This window comes from Ambystoma mexicanum, chromosome 7p (genome assembly GCF_040938575.1).
Source record: "Ambystoma mexicanum isolate Mex_15411 chromosome 7p, UKY_AmexF1_1, whole genome shotgun sequence".
NCBI lineage: Eukaryota > Metazoa > Chordata > Amphibia > Caudata > Ambystomatidae > Ambystoma > Ambystoma mexicanum.
Window position 1 is genome coordinate 724,160,710 of NC_090939.1, and position 20,887 is coordinate 724,181,596.

Genomic DNA, 20,887 nt, shown 5'->3' on the forward strand with positions numbered 1-20,887 from the left:
GCCCTTCCATCAGACCTTAGGGACATTGAGTCCAAGGACACTTTTAAAAAGAAACTGAAAATATTTTTATTCTGCTAGTCTACCCGCCTTACTCTGGCTGCTCTTCCACCCCTCCTTGAGTCTGAAGTCAATCATCCACCCCTTTATACGTTTGTCTTGTTATTGTGTAATGTTGGCGGCCTTAAGCCTTCAGGTACCTAGTGCGCGGTAGAAATTCAGTCAAGTAAAGTAAATCTCCACAATATGTTTTTCATCTTTACGACTATCACAATAGCACAAAGGTTATTACTGATTGACAGTTCGATATGGTTGAACATGCCACACCTGAAGAATCATTTATATGTGGCAAAAAGAGGTTCAGTCACTACAATTTGGTATTCTCATAATACATGCAATTTTGATAGTATAATCCAAGTCACACAAAGATGCATTTTTGACATGCCTCTAGAATGATTTTGCTACCGTTTTCTGGTTTTCTTTCTCACGTCTCCAACATGCATAAGTTCAGAAATGAGTCAACTAAAGCTACCTTTTTTATTCATCAGAATAATTTGCTTTATGAAGGATGAGCAAATGGCCAACAAATTAAACGTAAAAGTTAATTGTCCAACTGGAATGAATGCTCTGCCTTCTCATCCACGATCAACACGCAACTGCCCACACATGCACAACTTCAGTGGCAACAAGACAAAATCGAAGGCCACATTTCTTTTGATGCTTTAACCCACCACTTCAAATAGTGGGACACTTGCAAGTTTTGCTTAAAGTGTGTGCTTGCCTATCTGCAATGAGTCTCTGGGCAAGGGAACTCACAAGGCTCTTTTCAGCTGTCCAGTTTGCTTCATCAGTATAGACGTCACTATCCTTTCATGAGCCTCCCCAGCTCATGCACTGTACTCTGCTTCCTTTTTCTATTGGTATTTCCACTTCATTCACCTTGTAGCCAAGGGCCCCAGAACTGATCTCTAATCGAGAGGCACAATGTTCTGGCAGAGTGCCCATCAAACAGCCTTAAGTTCAAGCCTTAAACAGGCAAATATGAGTTCAGTTTCCTAACATGGACCACACCGTAACTTGCATATACTCAGACTTAATGAGTGGTCCTCTGGCAGCAGTCTTTCGCCAAAGCCTGGTAACAGTTTCACATGTGCATGCTCCACGTGACATGGGAAAGATACAAACACAAGTCTATGGTTGCAAATGGATACAATACCCTGCAGTGTAACAATGGTGGCTCACATGCAACTGCCACAAGTCAAAGAATAGGTCCATAAACAAGTTATTGCAAAAAAGTTTTATTTATGCAAAGCCCAAAGGCCAGTGTTCTGAAAAAGTGATACATCATTAGATTCACTTGGGGAGGAAAGTATAGATTTAAGCACTGATGCAAGGGAATAAAACGACTTCTTATAAACATTGCAGAATTAATTAATACACAATGCTCTGCTACTTCTCTCCTCCCCAAAGCAGATAATTTCTGTACAAATATGAAATAGCTCACTTAAAAGTGCTGAACAACCAGACCAAAATAAGGAGTGGGGTTAAAATAGGTAGGAATGGCACACGCTATCCCTTTATAACATCTACATAAGGTCTGTAAGCGCTTGACAAACCAAGCATTTGAGAAGCCATACATTCAACAAGAAAAAAAGTTGTGAATGTAAGCAATAATGTATAACTTAAGTGAACAGTAACCCACTTCACAACACCCAGAACTCTTCTTGCACACAGTAAAAAAAAAAAAAATATCTTCATCCTTGAGCTTCTAGTTCTGATGGTGCTATATCAGGTTCTTCATCATTGTAAATGTTTTCAGCCTAAAAAGACAAGAAATGGTGAGAAGATCTCTACATTTGAAACCTTTCACATCATAGCTTAGCCTCAATTACATGCAAAAACCACCCACACGATAAGTCACTGTTACATGGAACAACTTGCATCCAACAGTTTTCTAACTTGATAGCTTCCATTTACATGCTGTGGATAAATGTCCAGATGGGTTTGAAAATTTTTAATTGTGAGCGTGAACGAAATACATGCCACCTGTTCGATGTGACCTCTACTCAAAGGCCACAGTGTGGTGGCTCGATTGCACGATACATCACTATTGATGTATTGCTAGTATTCCCTCACAATTGACATATGGCAAGGATGGGTAGCACACAAAACCAACACAATTTACAACAAAAACCCGCTGCAAAGTCCAACATTACCTGTCACTGTAGTTTTGAAGCTTGAACAATACATAGTTCAGTAGTACTGTTCCAGTTCAAAGGGAGTGCCATAATGAAATGGTAGAGCAAAAAGACTCATAAGAGCTCCTTAGCCAACCACTAACCCAGGATGGAACACTGCCTTGTATCTGTGTGTTGAGCACATGAACCTGCAAATACTGTAAACGCGGTGTGTAGAAAGAGCTTCTGGAGACGTCTCAAGACAGTCATGCATTTGCTGGTGAAATTTAAATATACAACATTAAGTAGGCAAAAGATTTTGAAGAGGGGATTGTTTTACTCTTTAAATTGGGATTTAAAGTAACTTCCATTCCCAGTGAGGGTACTTCATTGGTGTGTAAAAGTATTTTAACTAAATCAGATTTATTCATAATGCTCGGCACAAATCTATATCCAAATTAAAAGATGCATTACGCCAAAGTCACTACAGATCAAACACTAATATTACATCCCTGAGATTAGAGATGCATCAGAGGAAGCAAGGAGCAGGCTCAGATGTTCAATGTTAACAGGTTTTCTGTTAGAAGTATTAACCACTACTGTTTTCATTGGAAGAATTTGTCAGTTCATGGGGTGTTGAAATGTCCTGTACTTTTCTCATCTGCAGGGCTGGACAAGAGCCTTTTATGTCGAGGTGTGAATGCCAAAATGTTTTCTTAAGTCAAAGGATGCTATGGACAACAGCAATAGAAAATATTGATGCAAAACACTTGGCTTGTCTATTAGTTTATAGGGATCTATTATCCAATAACTATGTTGGTGTTTCACAAATACCAAGGACAAGAACACCCCTGTTAGACAATTGACCAAAGGCAGGTTGCATTTTTTTATTATGCAATCACATGGAAAGAGTTAATTTACAACCATGTAGCATAGATTATATGAACAATGGACTTCTGATATTTGGTCTTTGTGTATAAACTGTTGGCAGCTAAGACAACTGTAACCTTGTAAAGATTCAAAAAAGAAAGAACAATGGAAGAGGTAACAACCACAGCAGGAAGACAGGTGATGTCAGGGATTGCATGCAGAAGCACTACTAATAGAGACCAATATGGCAAATAGGTGTTGACAGCAGTCATCTCAGTGGCTCTTTATCACAAACATGGGGACATTTACTTCCCGTAAGACTGATCACTCAAGAAATTAGACCACGATTTAATATCTGAAATTATCTACACACAAGAGCATCCCCAATTACAAATTTACTGTTGCCTGTAATAATGCCTATTGCCACAGATTGAGTGGTAACCGGTCATTGCTGTTCCAGTTCTTGAATAAATGATGCTTGCAAAGGTTAGCAAAAAAGGATTAATTTTAAATACTAAGCTTTGGTGTAAAATATAAATAAAACAAGTCTATGAATTGCAATGTGCCAGCCAGCTGCAACAATCCATGTTTGATAAAGCAACTGTTGGGAAATATTTTCCTTTTTGCAACTTTCCTTCAACTATCCCTGAGAAAGCCCAGTAGCTATTTGAACCCTGTACTAACTTCTGGAGGAAAAGAAAAGTATTTTTGCGTTTCTTCCTATTAAGGCGGATTTCTAGAACTAACCCTGGTGGTGGATTGTGGGAGGTTGATCTATTATGGTGAACAAGGCAACCCCTAAGTCTAGCCAAACCCAATCAAGGTAAGGTAGCAGCACAGCAAGGCTTACCAGTGTAGTCCAACTCCAGGCCGGAAACATGGAATGTGGGTGGGCAAGAGGGATACAAATCCACACAGGACGCCTGCCACCAATCATACACAAATATACAATTTTCTTACAGCTGCTGTAGCAGTCTTTTTGGAACTCGCTGCTGGTGGGAGGGGCAATTGAACATCCAGTATTTACAAAAATGTGAGGGTAGAGTGAACGCTAGGCATTGTACACTGGTGGCAAATTAAAGCTGATCGTACGGAAGAAGCAGTACAGGGACGGTAGCTGATGGCCCAGCCAATCAGGGACGTCATTTCACCAAAATGCCTTGGGTAGAGGAAGTGACATCTCACGTCCCTTGACCCCTGATGACATCACAGGAAGTGATGTCATTTGACCCCACCACAAAGTGATACGCGGGAAGCGATGGAACACGGCCTTTCACCTGTTGACAAAACAGGAAGTGGCATCACACAGCATTGTACACTACTAAAAATATGGCTACGATACCGCTATATTGTGATGTACCTTTCATACCTGAATGGATCGCCATATGCATTGTTAAGATCGGTGTGTATAGGCCATATTACCAAATGACTGATGCAAATAGACGTCCAGGAAAGAAAGCACAAAATTGTATGTTTAACTCTGCAATACTAAAATGGAATTGTGAAATGATTGCCACAGATTTGGCGAAGGGTGTTTTTCGTAAGTCTGAGCAACTCTTGTGAATATAACAGATGACTTTTGTGCGAAAATAGCAGTTTTAAAAAGTAAGAAAAATGCTTGCATACGGATGTTAAAGAAGTCTACGTTGTGCTTCAATGCCGAGTATTTTGCGCTAAAAAAAAAAGGTTCTATTTTCATATAAAAAAGCAGTAAAGGAAATTCATGATGCTAACAAACTGCTTCAAAATCAAAACATAGTAACTCTTCTTTGCAATCGCAAGACTAAAGACATATGGAATACGATAAGATCTCTAGATAAAGAACCATCGCATGAGTTTGTCTCTGGCATTGATAGTGCAACCTGGACTTCTTTTTTTCTTGCCAAATATGCTCTCCCAGAAAATTTCAGTGTGCTTGATACTCCACCTGATTGCCATCTACTTCCTAATGTCTGTCCCTGGGGAAAGAATGACATACTTGAGGCTATCCAGAAATTAAAAAGCTCTAAATGCGCAGGTCCCGATGGACTCCCTCCTTGCTTAATAAAGGATGATCCTTTATTCTGGGCCCCTATTTTTCTTACGATTTTTCAAATACAAAAGGATACCGGAATCTTGGCTTACTTCAATTATCAACCCCTTACATAAAAAAGGCTCAATTGAAGACCCAAATAATTATCGTCCTATAGCAATCATTGATGTTGCTGCGAAAATATTTGCTTCTCTAATTCTACAAGAACTTGAAATTTTCGCACGCAATCACGATTCTTTATGTTCTTCGCAAGTGGGTTTTCGCAAAGGGATGGGAACCCCCCTTAATGCATGCTTAAAGGCTCATATTATATCTCATGCCACATGCCCATCTCATGGCCCCGTCTTTGTTGCCTCCTTAGATCTGAAAGCTGTGTTTGACGGGGTTATTAGAAGCAAATTATGGGAAAAATTGCGGAAAGCAAAATTCCCCCAATATCTTATTATTTTTATTCAAATGTTGCACTTTAGAACTAATTTCAAAGTTAGAATCAACAGGGAAGGGTCTCTAACCCAAGCTATTCCATCTTTTACAGGTGTTAAACAAGGCTGTAACTTAGCAGCGATACTATTCAATCTCTACCTACTAGATATAGAAGATCTATGGAATGCTAAGAAGTCGTTTGCAATTCGCATTGGCGCCTTTACCTTGTCTTGGTTAGCGTACGCTGACGACATCTTATTTTTCGATCGTACTCAGTCAGGTCTTCAAACTAAACTTGATTGTTTTATGCAATATTGTAGCTCTAATAATTTGGTAGTCAATCCTCAAAAATCTAACATTATTTTCTCAAATAAGAAAAAAGTACGTAAATTTGTATGGAAAATTGGTGTTTCTCCAATTACAATCAGCCCCACTTTACCGTACTTAGGATTGATTGAAGCCATTTTATTATATGAGCTGAACTTACCTTACATGACATGACTTAGGGCCTCCTATAAATTCATGAAGGAACAATTGAATGCGAAAATGTCTCCATTAAAATGCCAAATGAAAATCCTACTAAAGAAAATCTGCAAATTTTCTCTAGTGCCACTTTTGGAATTTTATTCAAAAAAAGTTGAAGCCATTTTATTATATGAGCTGAACTTACCTTACATGACAGGACTTAGGGCCAATATTGGACCAACTTCAAGGGCATATTTGGAAAGATGTATTAGGCTTACCTTTATCGATGCCTAATGTTGTGATAAGACACGAGTTGGGGATTAACTCCCTCTCCTCCAGATACAATTGGCGCATGCTAAATAATTTTGCTAAAATATTATTTCCTATTAGAAACTCGCTCTACATAGGGCTAAACAGAATGCTAGCTGATAACAACCCTCCCTCTATGGTGCAATTTAAAGAACGCATGCTAACTTTACTGTATAAGATCAATCTCCCAATGGAAGACTTGGAACTTTTTCAAGAGAAAATCAAGAAAAAGCTATTGCTACAGGATTGGGGCGATACCCGTCCGAAAATGGAAATCTACCCTTCTTGTGCGGAATATCGCAAATTTATTCACAAGCAGAAACCACGTATGTCTTACTTGATACTTGGTCCGTCGCACATTTATGCGCTTCAGGCTAGATTTAATTCACACTCGATCTAGAACAAAATACTGGTCTAAAGATATATTGGCTCACACTAACGAGGTATTGTAATCAAGCTCTGGAGACCTTAAAACATCTGTTTTTATATTGCTGTTATTTTGAAAATATACGATGCATTCTTATAAAGTCCTTTGTGCAAGCTAATACGAATCTAGCTAGAGAGTGGATTTGGACTAAATTTATGTGGGGATCAACGGACACTTCTGTAGTAAAAACAACAAACTTTGTAAATATTATCGAGAAAGAATTGGAAAATGCGTCTCAACTTTAGAGAACTAATGAATGTTGAGAATTGATGGTGCTCAAATCTAGTGTACTCTTGTACAGATTTTAATTTATGAATTTGACATTTTATGTTCAACATGTTACATTGATTGTGTTTATATCAAAATATCTTATGTTTGATTTTAACAATTTTGTATTGTCTGAAAGAATCTCAAATTATTTGTAAGGTCTACATTTTTGACTAAAAACAAATAAAGTTTCAAAAAAAAAAAAAAAACCAAATGAGAATGATGTGTTCTTATATAGCGCTTAAGCGCTTTATATAGAAGAAATATACACCCAATATCACCCAACCTGTTTTGGTACCCATATATAAGGCTGAGTTGAGGTGTTTGAGAACAAACTAAATCAGTGACTCACCCCCTGAAGTGTGCCTGAAATAAACCTTTAATGAGTATCAATTATTGTATAGAATTCCAGAAAGACATTTTTTGGCATTCCTATTCTTTCTTATTTAGGTTCAGTGCTGAAAGTGTTAAAATTGTGGCAATCATGTTCTTATTTTTCTTCTTTTTTTTAAGGGGCCTAAACAAGAAAGCTAGCCACTCCAGAATTAAAGAGCCACATGGTGCTGGCTACAGCCCAGGAGCTTGCATTGCAAAATTTTTTTTTTTTTTTTTGAGAGGTCGCAGGGGATACCACAGATGTCTCTCAAGGGACTCCCAAAAGACGTCCCTGCAGTCCATCGAGGCATGCCGGACAGTTGGTGATGTCGATCATAAGATGCGGTGGGCATGTTTTGTGCTCAATCAGGTGCCGTCCCAGTATTAGCAAGCGCATTACAACTTTGTTCTGTAAAACTGTAACACGTCTTCATTTTGCTCCACACTAATATTTCCTTGTGCATGAAGGCTGCACGATCTTGCACAAAGGTATGCAGCACAAAATATTCCTCACAGCCTATGCTTATGGCAAAAGGGGAGATGGACGCACAAGAGTCTGTAGTCTACGAAAATGAAAAAGGAAACTAAAATGTGTCAAACACCACTCAGGCCGCTTGGATTCATTCTCCTCTGCATCAGACTCCAAGGACTTGTGCTGAGATGCAAAATAGTTTTGTTTAATAGGCTGAAGTAGGCGACATGAAGAGGTCGTACAGTCATTACTGTCAGGAAAATAACTCAACTCTGCAACACCTTTACATGGTTTGCAGATTAAGGTTTAAGTTGCTTACCTGTAACTATTGTTCTCCGGCATGGGTCCGTCATGGAGTCACATGCTCATGAAAATTCCCAGTCAGGCTGGGAATCCTCAGTAAAAGAACAAACCATTTCAATTTAAAATTGTTTTTCTCCTCTAAACCAGTCACCGTCGTCTGTGTCACTGCCCCTATCCAACGGCAGTCCTTTCCGTAAGCTTCACCTCTGGCAATCATCTTGAGATTTGTTAAGCACGTAAATTCGCAGCATGAGCAAGAAGAGCCGCAGAGAGTCCGGGAGGGTTTGCATGTGACTCCATGCTGGAGAAGACATGCATTACTTAACGTAATAGCATTTCTGATGATTGTATCTGCTTAGATTCACATGCTGTGCATATAGTCCGACATCCAGTGGTAACTGCAGGGTATTGCATCTTGTTTTTCGAGGATCGAAAGGGGAAGTCGACATGGGCGTGCCTGTAACACTATCCCCAACGTGACGTGTAGTGAATCCAAAATACGTCACGCGTCGAGGTCCTTTCGATTGTATTTTTTCTGCCATGATTGAGCCCAATGACCATTGTGAGTACATAGAAGTAGTAAGACATCTATGTTCCTTCAACCCGAGAGGGGAGCAAGGGAGGGCGCATGTGAATCCAAGCAGATACAATCATCAAAAATTATATTACAGTAAGTAATGCATGTCTTCTGATGCTTGTTAATGTGCTTAGAATCACATGCTGTGCATAGACTAGCAAGCAGGAGTTGGGTTGTGAGAAGGAACAGTAGTGAAAAGATGTCTTAGTACTGCTTGTCCCACCTGAGAATCAGATCTAGAATGAGTGTCTAGGCAATAGTGTTTTGTAAAGGTGTGTACAGAACTCCAGGTTGCCGCTTTGCAAATGGATTCATGGGGAACATTTGCAATGAATACTATGGAAGCCCCAGTGCCTCGAGTAGTGTGCTCTAGGCTTGAAGGGTAGTCCTCTCTTAGCAAGAAAGAGTGTGATGCAATTGACAATCCACTTTGGATGTGGCTGATGTAGAGACAGGACCCCCTTCTCTACCAGCTGCCACTGAAACGAAAAACTGGTTTGCCTTTCTTAGTGGTCTAGTTCTTTCCAGGTAAAACGTGACTGCCCTGCACACATCTAATGTGTGTAGGCTTCTCTCGGCCACATTAGTGGGGTTCTGGAAGAAAGTAGGCAGTTCTATTGACTGGTTCACATGGAACTTTGAAATAAATGTAGGCGCAAATCGACGGTGAGTGTGCAGAACCACCTCATCTCGAAACTGTAACGAAAGGGCCTAGAATTGAAAGCACCTGTAGTTCACCAACTCTCCTTATAGAAGTGATAGCCATTAGGAAGGCTGTCTTATAGGTAAGATCCTTGAGACATGCCTGATGCAAAAGCAGACCCCATAAGTCTAGTCAATACCACATTTAGGTCCCATCCGGGAGCTGGGTTTGAAATGGGGGGGGGGTGAATCCTATTCACCCCTTCCACGAAACCCTCAACTGGTATGTTCCACCACAACACCTTCAGTTGTGATGTAGTGTAGGCTGAGAGAGCAGCAAAGTGAACCTTCAGTGAATTAAAAATTAGACCAGAGTCTAGTAAGCGAGACCGGTACAATACAATGTGAGCAGGAGAACAGTCAATGGGATTGACGCCCATGGAATTGCACCAGATAAAGCACTTCCATTTACTGGAGTAGTAATATCGGGTGTTGTGTTTCCTCGCCTCCCTAAGTATGTCCAGGTATCTGAGGAAGTTGTAGGTGCCCGAACTGACCTCAGGAGCCAGGCCGCTAAGTTCAGGGTTTGCGGGTATGGGTGAAGTGTTTCCCCCTTGTCCTGAGATAACATGTTGTATGGGCAAGGCAGTTTCATTGGAGGAGATAGGGACATCTCCAAAAGATGAGAAACGGGGTTGGCGGGGCCACCAATATCATGGGGACTGGTTCCTGGTGCAACTTGTGCACAATCGTGTTGATTAGGGGGCAGGGAGAGCAGTAGGAAACCATTCGATCTCTGGGAAGCCCCATTGTGCGAAAACGTTGGAGAATATTTCTTCATGTAGTGGCCATTCGTACTCTACAGGCAGTGGGGAGTCTTTGCTGAGCACTTCCGCCAGAAGATCGAGTTCCCCTAGAACGTGTTTGGACAACAGGAAGGAACAAGTTAGTTACTTACCTGTAACTTTTCTCCAGCATGGGTCTGGCATGGATTCACATGCTCATGAATATTCCCAGTCAGGCTGATAATCCTCGGTAAAAGAACTGTCCTCGGTAAAAGAACTGTCGTTCTCCTAATAACCAATCACTGGTCTCTGGGTCATACTGCCCCCAGCCAATGCCTGCCCTCTACCTAAGCCCCTCTGGCAGCCATCTTCAGATTTGGTAGCACGTAAAGTGGCAGTAGGACCAAGAGCCGCAGAGGGGTAGGTGGGAGGGTTCGCTTGTGAATCCATGCCAGACCCATGCTGGAGAACAACATTTACCGGTAAGTAACTTGTTCAATCTCCAGCATGGAGTCTGGCATGGATTCACACGCGCATGAATAAAGAATACATAGCAGTACACATGCACAACAACGGGAGGTGGCGAGGCTCAACATTAAGCATCTCTTACCTCCCCACCAGGCTCACCTTCAAGCGAACAGGTTGCTGGCCGACTCTGGACTCCTCCCTGGAACCCCGGTCAACGCAGTAGTGGACCTCACCCTTGCGACCTTCAGGGTCAACAGCCATTGTACCTTGCCCAGGATGGCTGCTATTCTCTCCTCCGACGGGACCGCCAGGCACGACTGTTGAGCTGGGACCCCAGAAACAGTGCGTCCTGCGATGGCACCAAGCAGGACTTCGCAAAGTTTATCGAGAACTCCAGTGACGTGAGAACTCCTGCGCTATGGACAGGACTCAATTTAGATTGTGTCCTTCCTGTAAGGCTACATTTCTGTGGAAAGACTAGCACCGTCAGTGCAATAGGTGTCTTCCCCTCGATCACAACGAGGCGTCCTGTGTGACCTGGAAGATCCTATGTCCCAAAACTGTTAAGGAGCTGCCATTTGAAGCAGTGGGCGGCCTACGGTATGTCGAAGGCCAAGAGGAATTCCCCTGCCTCTGAGTGTGACGAAGAGGTCGGCGATGACCAAGGCTGCACTTGGGAGGCCATTGACCTTACGCAGAGAGTTCTCTGCAGCGTCCGTCTCCCCGGCCTGATGGGCATGAGTCCTTCTATGGGGACTGTACATCCCGGCGACAAGGACTGACCCGATTCCCACACTAAGCACACAACCCACGGTTCTGCTTCGGCGGTCCAGTCGAAGCGCTCCAAAGCGCCAACGGGCACGTCAGATTCTTTGGCAGTGCCCGCTGATCTTTATGATAGGCAGCCCTCCCCGCAACAGCGGCATGAGTCCTGGCAATCCAAGAGTAAGGGTGCTAGCAGCAAAATACACGCTGCCGTCGTGATGCCTCAGAAGAAAGTGCTTGCACTGCTTTAAGCCCCGTTTGTGCCGAAAATCCGCTGTGCAGCCACCAGCTCAACCGTTGCACCGCCCTGTAACCCCGAGCATCAGCCAAAGTATCGCGAGGATCGCTTCAGTGATGAGTCGAAAAATAAGTCGGAACAGAAGGAACGGCCTAAAGGCTTGTCTAAAGACACGTCACAATGCCTGGAGCCTCGAAAGGATTACTCAAAGCGCTTGTGAGGAGTTCCCTTATACGCCTATGGCCACGTTTCAGAGGACCTTGGATGCTCCTCATGAAGAACATTTTTATGACCTTACTGATGAGGTTCCTATGGAACCTTTCGTACAGGATAATCCTTTTGGGGACCCTACTGATCCTAATCACCCCCCATGGAGGGTTGGGAAGATAACCAAGTTGATGATTAACCTTGGGTGTCCCCCACCCAAACTCTGACACCTTGTGTATGGATTTCCCTCCTACCACACCAGTCAGTCAGGCCTCACCTGTAGATGATCAAATGCAGTTTATGTATCTTAAAGAAGGCGGCAGAACATTTCCAAATCGCCACACAGTAGGCTGTGCCGGATTCGAATTTTGCTGAAGACATACTAAAGGAAAAGCCTCCTGCCAGTCAGGCCATTCCCTTACTGAACTCCAAGAAGTCTGGCTCCTTCATTGATTACACCAGCTCAGACCAGGGTGGTTAATCCCAGAGTAGAGAAGTTGTTTCGCCCTTCTTCTGAGACCCCCCCACCCTCCTTTACATTAGGGGGCATGCCACTCCGGATTCCCTGGTAGTTATGACAACGAGGAAGAGGGCAGGTGTCCCCCCTGTCTACAGGTGAGACACCGCCTGATCAAGAATGCAAAAAGTTGCGCCCTGTGCTAGACTTGCGCCCAGCAAAGAAATTTGTCAAACTGCAAAAGTTGCAGGAGGGAATTCTTCTGCTGACGCAGGGGGATTACATGGCAACATTGGAAATGAAAGATGCATACTTTCATATTTCAATGTTGCTGGCGCACAGAAAATATATAAGGTTCATGATAGAGGACGAGCACTTATCAGTTCAAAGTACTCCCCTTCAGCATTGCCTCAGCACCAAGGGTGTTTACGAAGGTACTGGCAGTGGCAGCAATGCACCTGTGCAGACAATCTGTTCCGGTTTACCCTTATCTCGACAACTGGCACATAACTGGGGATTCCTACGGAACTTGCCTGTTGAACACTCCAAAGACAATAGACCTCTTATTCAGCCTGGGATTCTCCAACGAGAAGAAATCCAGCCTAGACCCAAGTCAAGTCGAACAATTTGTAGGGGCTCTAATTCGGACAGAAGACGGCCTCGTCTTCCCCTCCGACTAGAGGATTCAAAACATGCTGTTTCAGATCCCTCGGTATGTAGCCGGTCGGGAGGTGATGGTACACAAAGCCATGCGACTGTTGGCGTCCTGCATTTACTTAGTTACTCACGCGCATCTGCATCCAATGCAAGAGTGGCTCAACAGCCAGTGGTGTCAGGCCAGCGGACAATGGGATGATCTAATGGTTGTCTCACCAGCGCTCGTTCTCTCTGCAGTGGCGGTCGAGGGAAAATCTTGAATGGAAAGGCCTTCACCACCCCCGCAGTATAAGCCACTCTCACAAAGGATGCATCGCTCACAGGGTCGAGGGGTGGCTCACCTGCTTCAGGAGATGGAACACAGCATGTGGTCCCCAGAAGTAGCATCCAACCACATAAATCTGTTGGAGCCGTTAGCCGTATTCAAAGCACTGAAAGCCTTTCAGACACAGCAGCAGGGGAAGACAGTCCTGATCCTCACAGCACCACGGCCATGTACTACCTGAACAAGCAAGGGGGCACACTCTTTCCAGGGATATCCAAGCTGTCCCAGAACATTTGGAAATGGGCTCTCAAGCACAAGATGTTCTCCAGCATGGGGTTTGGCATGGATTCACATGCTCATGAATATTCCCTGTCAGGCTGGGAAACCTCAGTAAAAGAAAAAATCAGTTTCACTTCTGAACTGTCTTTTCTCCTAATAACCAATTGCTGGTCTCTGGGTCTTACTGCCCCAGGAAATAACTGTTCTCTACCTAAGCCCCTCCTCTCGAAGAAATTTCAGATTTTTACCACAAGTTAGTGGTGGGAGTCTTTGTGATTAGCCATCAGGCTTTTTCTTAGTTTTCCCTATTTTTCAGTCAATCGAGCCTCCAGCTCCATCGATCCAACATCTGACTAACGGGGACCCGTTTTTCTGAACTTTCTATGACCCTTGATGGCGATTTATCGAGTTACCTTCTTGGGGGATTCCGGAAGATTCTTTGAGGCCTACTCTGCGTGGACATTGCTGAAGATAAAGGAGACTCGACGGCTCTGTTCAGGATCTGCCCTGGATGTGGACTACGGAACCTTTTATCCTGGACGATGGCCACTCCGTGCCTTTACTGCCTACATTCCGATCAAACGCACGTGGAGACCTGTGCATTCTGCAAGGATATGGTGCCTCGCACCCCGAAGGACTGTTGCAAGCGGCTCTCAGAGTGGCACCAGATGGAAGATTCCCAGTCAGCAAGCCTCATCCAGCAAGAGGAAATCTGAGCTGTCTTCTAAGACCTTTGAGGGCGCTCCGGCGAGGGCCCAACATAAGGCAAAGCACTGCGAGCCTGTGGGCACCGAGAGCGCCGTTGGGACGGGCTCCCTGGCGGCCAGGTCGGGAACAGCATCTCCAGCACCCTCAACCAAGAGCCAATGCTCCGGGTCAGCGAAGAGGAAGTCGGACCATCCGGGTAAACTTCTGGAGAAGTCCCAGCTGACTCCGAAAGCCCCAAGGGGGAGCGGGGCACTGACCCACTCTGCCCCCCACCCGCTCCCCCGCCTGCCCCCCCCCCAGTGAAGGCCTCAAGCGCGCCCACGGTCGTGAAGGCCCAGGTTCATCAGGCGAGGTCCTCCCTGGAAGGAGTGGTGGCGTCCCTAGCGAAGGCCGAAGACGCGGACTCGCAGAAGGTGGCCCCTACAGCGAGAGTTTCCGTGCCTGCTCGGAGGGAGTTGTCTTTTCTACCCATTGAGAAGACACTGGTGAAGATGATGCAGATCTCCCCTAGGCCGTCCCCGCTGGTCGAGCAGAAGGTGGGCGGAGGGGCTGGTAGTCTTGCATGGTTCAGACATCTCCGAGAAGCTTTCTGGTCTGAAGGCCGTACTGGACAAGAAGTTCGTCGAGGCCAGGTCCTGTAGGAAGGACCCTGGCGAAGCGGTTGTGCAGCGCGGCGAGGAAACAGACAAGGAGGAGCAGCAGGACGGTGAGGAGCCAGAGGACATCACGCCACTGCCACACTCGCGTTGCAGCCACCACAGCAACCTCCGCCACAGCCAGCAGATGTGTCGGCGGTCATCTAGAGGCACTCCACACCTTGTGCTCAGAGATCCGGACAAGGATGCCCTTGTCGGCAGGAGATCCTGCTGCACCTGGGCCATCGGGGGAACACCCTGTCAAGAGGAGAGTCCACCCCCCACATCCTTGCCATCCCCTCCTCCGAGGGACAATTCGAAACTGGATACGTCGACGGGCACGGGTACAGACGACTGATGTGTTCTCCTGTCGCCAGTGCCCAGGGCCTCGCCGCCCGACTGGATTGGATCTTTCCATGCCATGATCGCTAGGGCCTCGGAAATGTTTCAACTGGCCCCTGAGGAGAAGGAAGGCTTCCTGTACCAGCACTGGGAGGCCAAGAGGAAGACTTTCTATCCCTCTCTTAGATGACATTTGGGACTAGGGCTGTCCCTTTTGAAGAACCTGTCTTCGGCCCCGGCGAAGAGGGACTGGTACGAGAAGAAATACAGAGTGCCGGACTCTACACCCAAATGTCTCAAATCCCAACCGTCCCCGGACTCGGTGGTCTCGGCGGCGGCAAAAAAGAAGTGATTTGGATCTTCGACATCCTCTTCCCCACACTCCCCAGACGGCAAGGGAGAGAAGCTGGATGCCATGGGGCGACGGGTCATCTCATCTGCTGCGGCGACTATCAAGGCGGCCAATGCTTTGGCCATCGTGGATCCTGCAAGAAGGCGAGGTGGCATCGGACCAGATCACGGTGGCCATGGACATTGCCGACGCGGGATTCCGTCAGATTGGAAACAGCGTTTGCCTTAGTCGGCGTGGTTGGTTGAGGGCCACTAGCTTCCGCCAGGACGTACAGTAGAGGGTGTTGGACATGCCCTTCGACAGGGACAACTTATTTCGGCAAGACTGTGAATGAGTCTCTTCGGGCTATCAAGGTGGATACCGAGGCGGCCTGGGCGTTGGGCACGCTCTAGCAGTGACAGCCCTCCTTTCGGGCCTCTGGAGGAAAGGCCCAGGGGTACTCCAAAGATTTCGGTGGTGGCTCAGCATCCTCTTGTCAACCGTCCCGTTCTTTGGCTCAGGAAGCCTACAGGGGCCACAGCAAGTCCGGAGGAGGTAGTCGCCAAGGTCTCCAACGTGGTGCCCCATCGCGAAGCAGGACTGAACCAGCCGTGATGTCGGGCGCTCACCCCGATGAGAGGGCCGGCTGGCGAACTTAATCAGCGTGTGGAAGTCCATCTCCACCGACTGTTGGGTGCTGGACGCCCTGGCCCACAGACACCCTGGAATTTCAACAGAAGTGCCAGCGCATTCCACCGGTGGCCAGGAAAGAAAACGACATTCCTCAACTTCTTCTGGAGGTAGAGGCCATGCTGAAGAAGGGCGCAATAGAACTCTTCCTAAACTAAAAAGGCTCTGGGGCTCCGGTGTGTACTCCCGGTACTTCTTCAGAAAGAAGACAAGCGGTTGGAGACCCATACTAGACCTCTGCCGCCTCAACAAGTACATCAAGTCCCAGAAGTTTCGGATGGTCACCCTTCAGCACGTGCTGGGACAGCTGAAAGAAGGAGACTGCCTATCATCGCTGGACTTGGAGGATGCCGATTTCCACATACCTAGCCACAAGGGCCACAGCATGTTTCTGCGCTTCGTGGTCCAAGGGCAGCATTACCAATTCAAGGCCCTTCCCTTTGGATTGAAGTCGGCACCAAGTGTTTTCACCATGTGTCTGGTGCCAGTGGCGGGGCTGCTGTGCCTGCAGGGGATTGAAGTCTACCCCTACCTGGACGATTGGCTCATCAGAGCGAAGTCGAGAGACTGCTGTCGAGCACACAGCGGGGGACCAACAGCTGTCAAAGTTCCAGTAGTGGCACAGGAATCAACCGTCGAGAGGAGTGACAATAAGAATAAAGGACCGAAGGTCGAGAAATGTAACCACGGAATGTTTTATGAAGAGCTCTGCATTAAGGCGACCAGATAGCTGGGCGGAAAAAAACAATCTGAGGGACCTCGACGCTTGAGGGATTTTGGGTACACTATACGTCACGTTGGGGTTCGTGTTACAGGCACGCCCATGTTGACGTCCCCTTTCGAACCTCGAAAGACAAGATGCAATACTCTGCGGTTACCACTGGATGTCGGACTATATGCACAGCATGTGATTCCAAGCTGATTAACAAGCATCAGAACAATAGTTACAGGTAAGTAACTTCAACCTTCTCCAGCATGGGGTCTGGCATAGATTCACATGCTCATGAATAACGAATAACCAGTACACAACCACGGGAGGTGGCAAGGCTCAACAGAAGTAATAAACACCCCTGGAACAGGCTCACCTCAAGCGAACAGGTTGTGTAGCACTGCATGGCCTACTCTTGACTCCTACCTGGATATACATAACCAATCATAATACCTGTCGACGCAATAGAACCTCGTGAAGGTTGTGTACCTCCAGGTCGCAGTACTGAAGATGTCTAGCAGGGGTACGTCAGAAAGGAACACCGTTGTTGCAGCGATCACTCTGGAGTGCTCTTATTTTTTTATGTTCATCATGTTTTCCCAGGGGATGGAAGCCCTGAAGGGAGAAGCCCCGGAGAGGTTTCCAGAGGGGCAAGGGGGAAGAAAGAAGGCCCAAAAGGTCTGCAGCAACCATGCCCCCCTGGGCCCCCCCAGGCACACCACGCAAGAATAAAGGTGGCAAAGGGAGAGAGGTCTTGGGAGAGGAGAGGCGCGGCCTACATGGACGGGTCCTATTCAGAGGACGTAGAGAAGAATGAATGGGACGAAACGTCCGAAGGAAGCTCGGAAGAGCATGACACATCCCCCCCCCCCCCCAACCCCCCTGGTCAGGCGTAAGGCTGCCAACAAAAGGAAAAGGGTAGAAGAGGAAAAGGGCAAGGTATTTGACCCAGACTCACCCATTCATCCCTGATCGGCGGAGTGGGAGACGAGATTGGAAATTACATAAATGAATACGTTGCCCCCCATCCAAAGAAGCCTGAAGCAAGTTAAGGGCAGAATGCCCCAGGCTCCAAGTGCCAGACAACATGGCAGAGATTCAAAAATTAGATGAGATGTCCTCCATGTGGCAATATGGCAGGGTCATCAGGAAGAGAATTGATCTTGGAGATCCTGCAAGGATAAGCTCCTGGATGTCCTGTGTCCGTTAACCAAGATTTGGCAGATGGCCGAAGAGGCCAAACAACGAGAGCAGAGAGTGGACCCGGAGATATTAGGCTGGGTGCAGAGAGCAGCTGGAGAGTCATCTTGAAATGGAAGCATTGGACAAGGACTACGCATTATTCACATGTCCTAAGTTCACAAACAATTGAGAAGCCTTCCAAAACAACCTTGTGCGTGCCATGTAGAAGTTCAGGGCACAAGATACATCCAGCGAATGCAAGGTCCTCCCCACTGGCAGCAAAGGTTTCGGGAAGAAAACAGTTAACACCAAAGGCTCGTTGAGGTGGAATTCGACCAAAGCTTCGGCATGAACGAGGGTACGCAGCATCATCCATGATTCGAGGAAAGTCAAATACGGCTGCTTGCAGGACAGGGCTTGGATCTCACCCACTCATCTGGCTGAAGTGATGGCCACGAGGAATGCAGTCTTCGAGAGACACTTTAGTGGGGCTTCATGCATAGGTTTGAAGGGTGCCACCCTAAGTCTCGCCAGGACTATGTTGAATTACCATGACGGGGCAGGCGCCTTCACCGGCAGGAAATAACAACAAAGCCCCTTTACGAGTGTGGGACCACAACAAGGATCTTTAGCGTGAGATGGCCGCCAGGTGTACAATGGACGCGTGAGCCAGACCAGCTTTTGCCAAGGAAAGCAAGTACAGAGGAATCTGTGGGGCCATGACCCTCAGAGGGGTAATCTTCTGCGACTGGCACTATGTAGAAAAACGCTTACACTTATAGCCATAGCACTTTAGTGTTGACGCCCTGGCTTTGGCAAGGACCTCCCTGCAGTTTATTTTTATTTATATAGGGCGTAAGCAGCCCAGGGGCATTGAGGTGCTGTTACTTGCAAGAACTTAGTTACACAGGTACAGGCATGGTAGCGGTCTTTGACACTGTCGGCTGGCAGCTCATAACCCCCAAACTCTAGGGCTGCAGGAGCCAGGTCTTCAGGTTCAGGGATCCTGGGTAGTGATGAAGGATTGTGCCTCCCTCTCTGGTGGGCAGATTCGGAAGTACCAGCAACTTGACTGGAGGCGACCGACAGGCTGAGTAGGTCAGGATACCAAATCTGCCTCGGCCACGCCAGGGCGATGAGTATCATCTTGTACTGATATTGTAAGAGTGTGCTGATCACACGTAGCATAAGAGGAAACGGGGCATATGGGGGAGGGGAAGGCATACAGCAACAGACCCTCCCACAGGAACGAGAATGCGGCCAAGCTCTTCGGTTGGTAGAATCTTCAGGCAGACATTTGGCATTTGGAGTTCTTGGCACCTGCCAGGTGGAGCAGGACGAGCAACATCCCCTGTCTGATTATCCACAAGCTTCCTTTGAGAGCGCTGGAGATAGATTGCCCCCCTGCTTCCTGATGTAGAACATGGTGGTGGTGTTGTCCGTGAAGATCCTCACCACCTTGCCCTTCAGAGACGGTAGGACATACTTGAGTCTCCAGAACACTGCCCGTAGCTCCAGGATGTTGGTGCAGATCCTTCTCTTCCAGAAGCCACAGACCTGGCATGTAACCGTCCAGTGTGAGCCCCCCAACCTTCAAGAGAGTCGGCCATGGTGACTGTCCCCTGGTAGGCCAGGGTCTGAAATCCCATCCCCCAGTCAATGTGGGAACACACTCCACCACTATCGCCCGCCTGAACTCCATGTTGAGGGGAATCTTGTCCGCAAAACTCCAGGACACTTGTATCCAACGTGCATCCAAGAATTCCTTAAGGGGTCGCATCGGCAACCTGCCGACGGGGAGATGCAGGACGACATGTCCGGCAAAGACTTGATGCCCCGAACCATGGCCATCTTCGCCAGACGACTGTCTCTGCACCTTCCCTTGAATGGCACCTAGCCTCTCCTCTGAGGGAGACACCTGGCAGGTCACTGTGTTGAGTCTGGCGCCAGAGAACCGTGCCTTTTGTGATGGTGTTAAGCAGGACTTTGGATAGTTTCCTGGGAGTGTATCAGCCAATCGTCCAGGTATGGGTATACGTGTATGCCCTGCAGATGGTGTTGAGCCACCACCAGGGCCACGCATTTTGTGAACACTTGGGGCAGACTAAGCCTAATGGTAGGGCCTTGAACTGGTAGTGTTAGTTTTTTATTTGCATTTGTTAAGCACACTTGCAGCCATAAGGCATCAAGGCGCTGTTACAGAAGATGAGAGGACTTGTGATTAACAAAGCGGGTGACCAAAGGTCTCATAGTTACACATAGTTATACAATGGCATGCAGGTACAGGAAGGAACAAGTTACTTACCTGTAACTGTTGTTCTCCAGCATGGGTCTGGCATGGATTCACATGCTCATGAATATTCCCCGTCGTCAGGCTGGGAATCCTCGGTAAAGAAAAAACCAGTATCAGTTTCGTTTCTGATCTGTCTTTCGTAGTAATAACCAATCACTGGTCTCTGCGTCATACTGACCACAGCCAATGACTGCCCTCTACCTAAGCACCGCCTCTGGCAGCCATCTTCAGATTTGGAAGCACGTGAAGTGGCAGTATGACCAAGTGAAGAGCCGCAGAGGGGTAGGCGGGAGGGTTCGCATGTGAATCCATGCCAGACCCATGCTGGAGAACAACAGTTACAGGTAAGTAACTTGTTCCTTCTCCAGCATGGGGTCTGGCATGGATTCACATGCTCATGAATAAAGAATACATAGCAGTACACACATGCACAACCACGGGAGGTGGCAAAGGCTCAACATTAAGCATCACATCAACTCAACATTAAGCATCTTACCTCCTCACCAGGCTCACCTCAGGCGAACAGGTTGCGCAGCACTG

At 46.7% G+C, this 20,887-nt stretch overlaps 1 protein-coding gene across 1 annotated transcript in view; it reads right to left on the bottom strand.

Annotated features, from left to right (window-relative positions):
- Window positions 1-1,279: 1,279 nt before the first annotated feature.
- RBBP7 (RB binding protein 7, chromatin remodeling factor) overlaps window positions 1,280-20,887 on the bottom strand; it is a 562,467-nt gene continuing 542,859 nt past the window's right edge. The window contains exon 12 of the mRNA XM_069636807.1: window positions 1,280-1,817. Coding sequence (XP_069492908.1) covers window positions 1,752-1,817 — 66 coding nt within the window. The 3' untranslated portion in view covers window positions 1,280-1,751. The remainder of the gene's footprint in view (window positions 1,818-20,887) is intronic.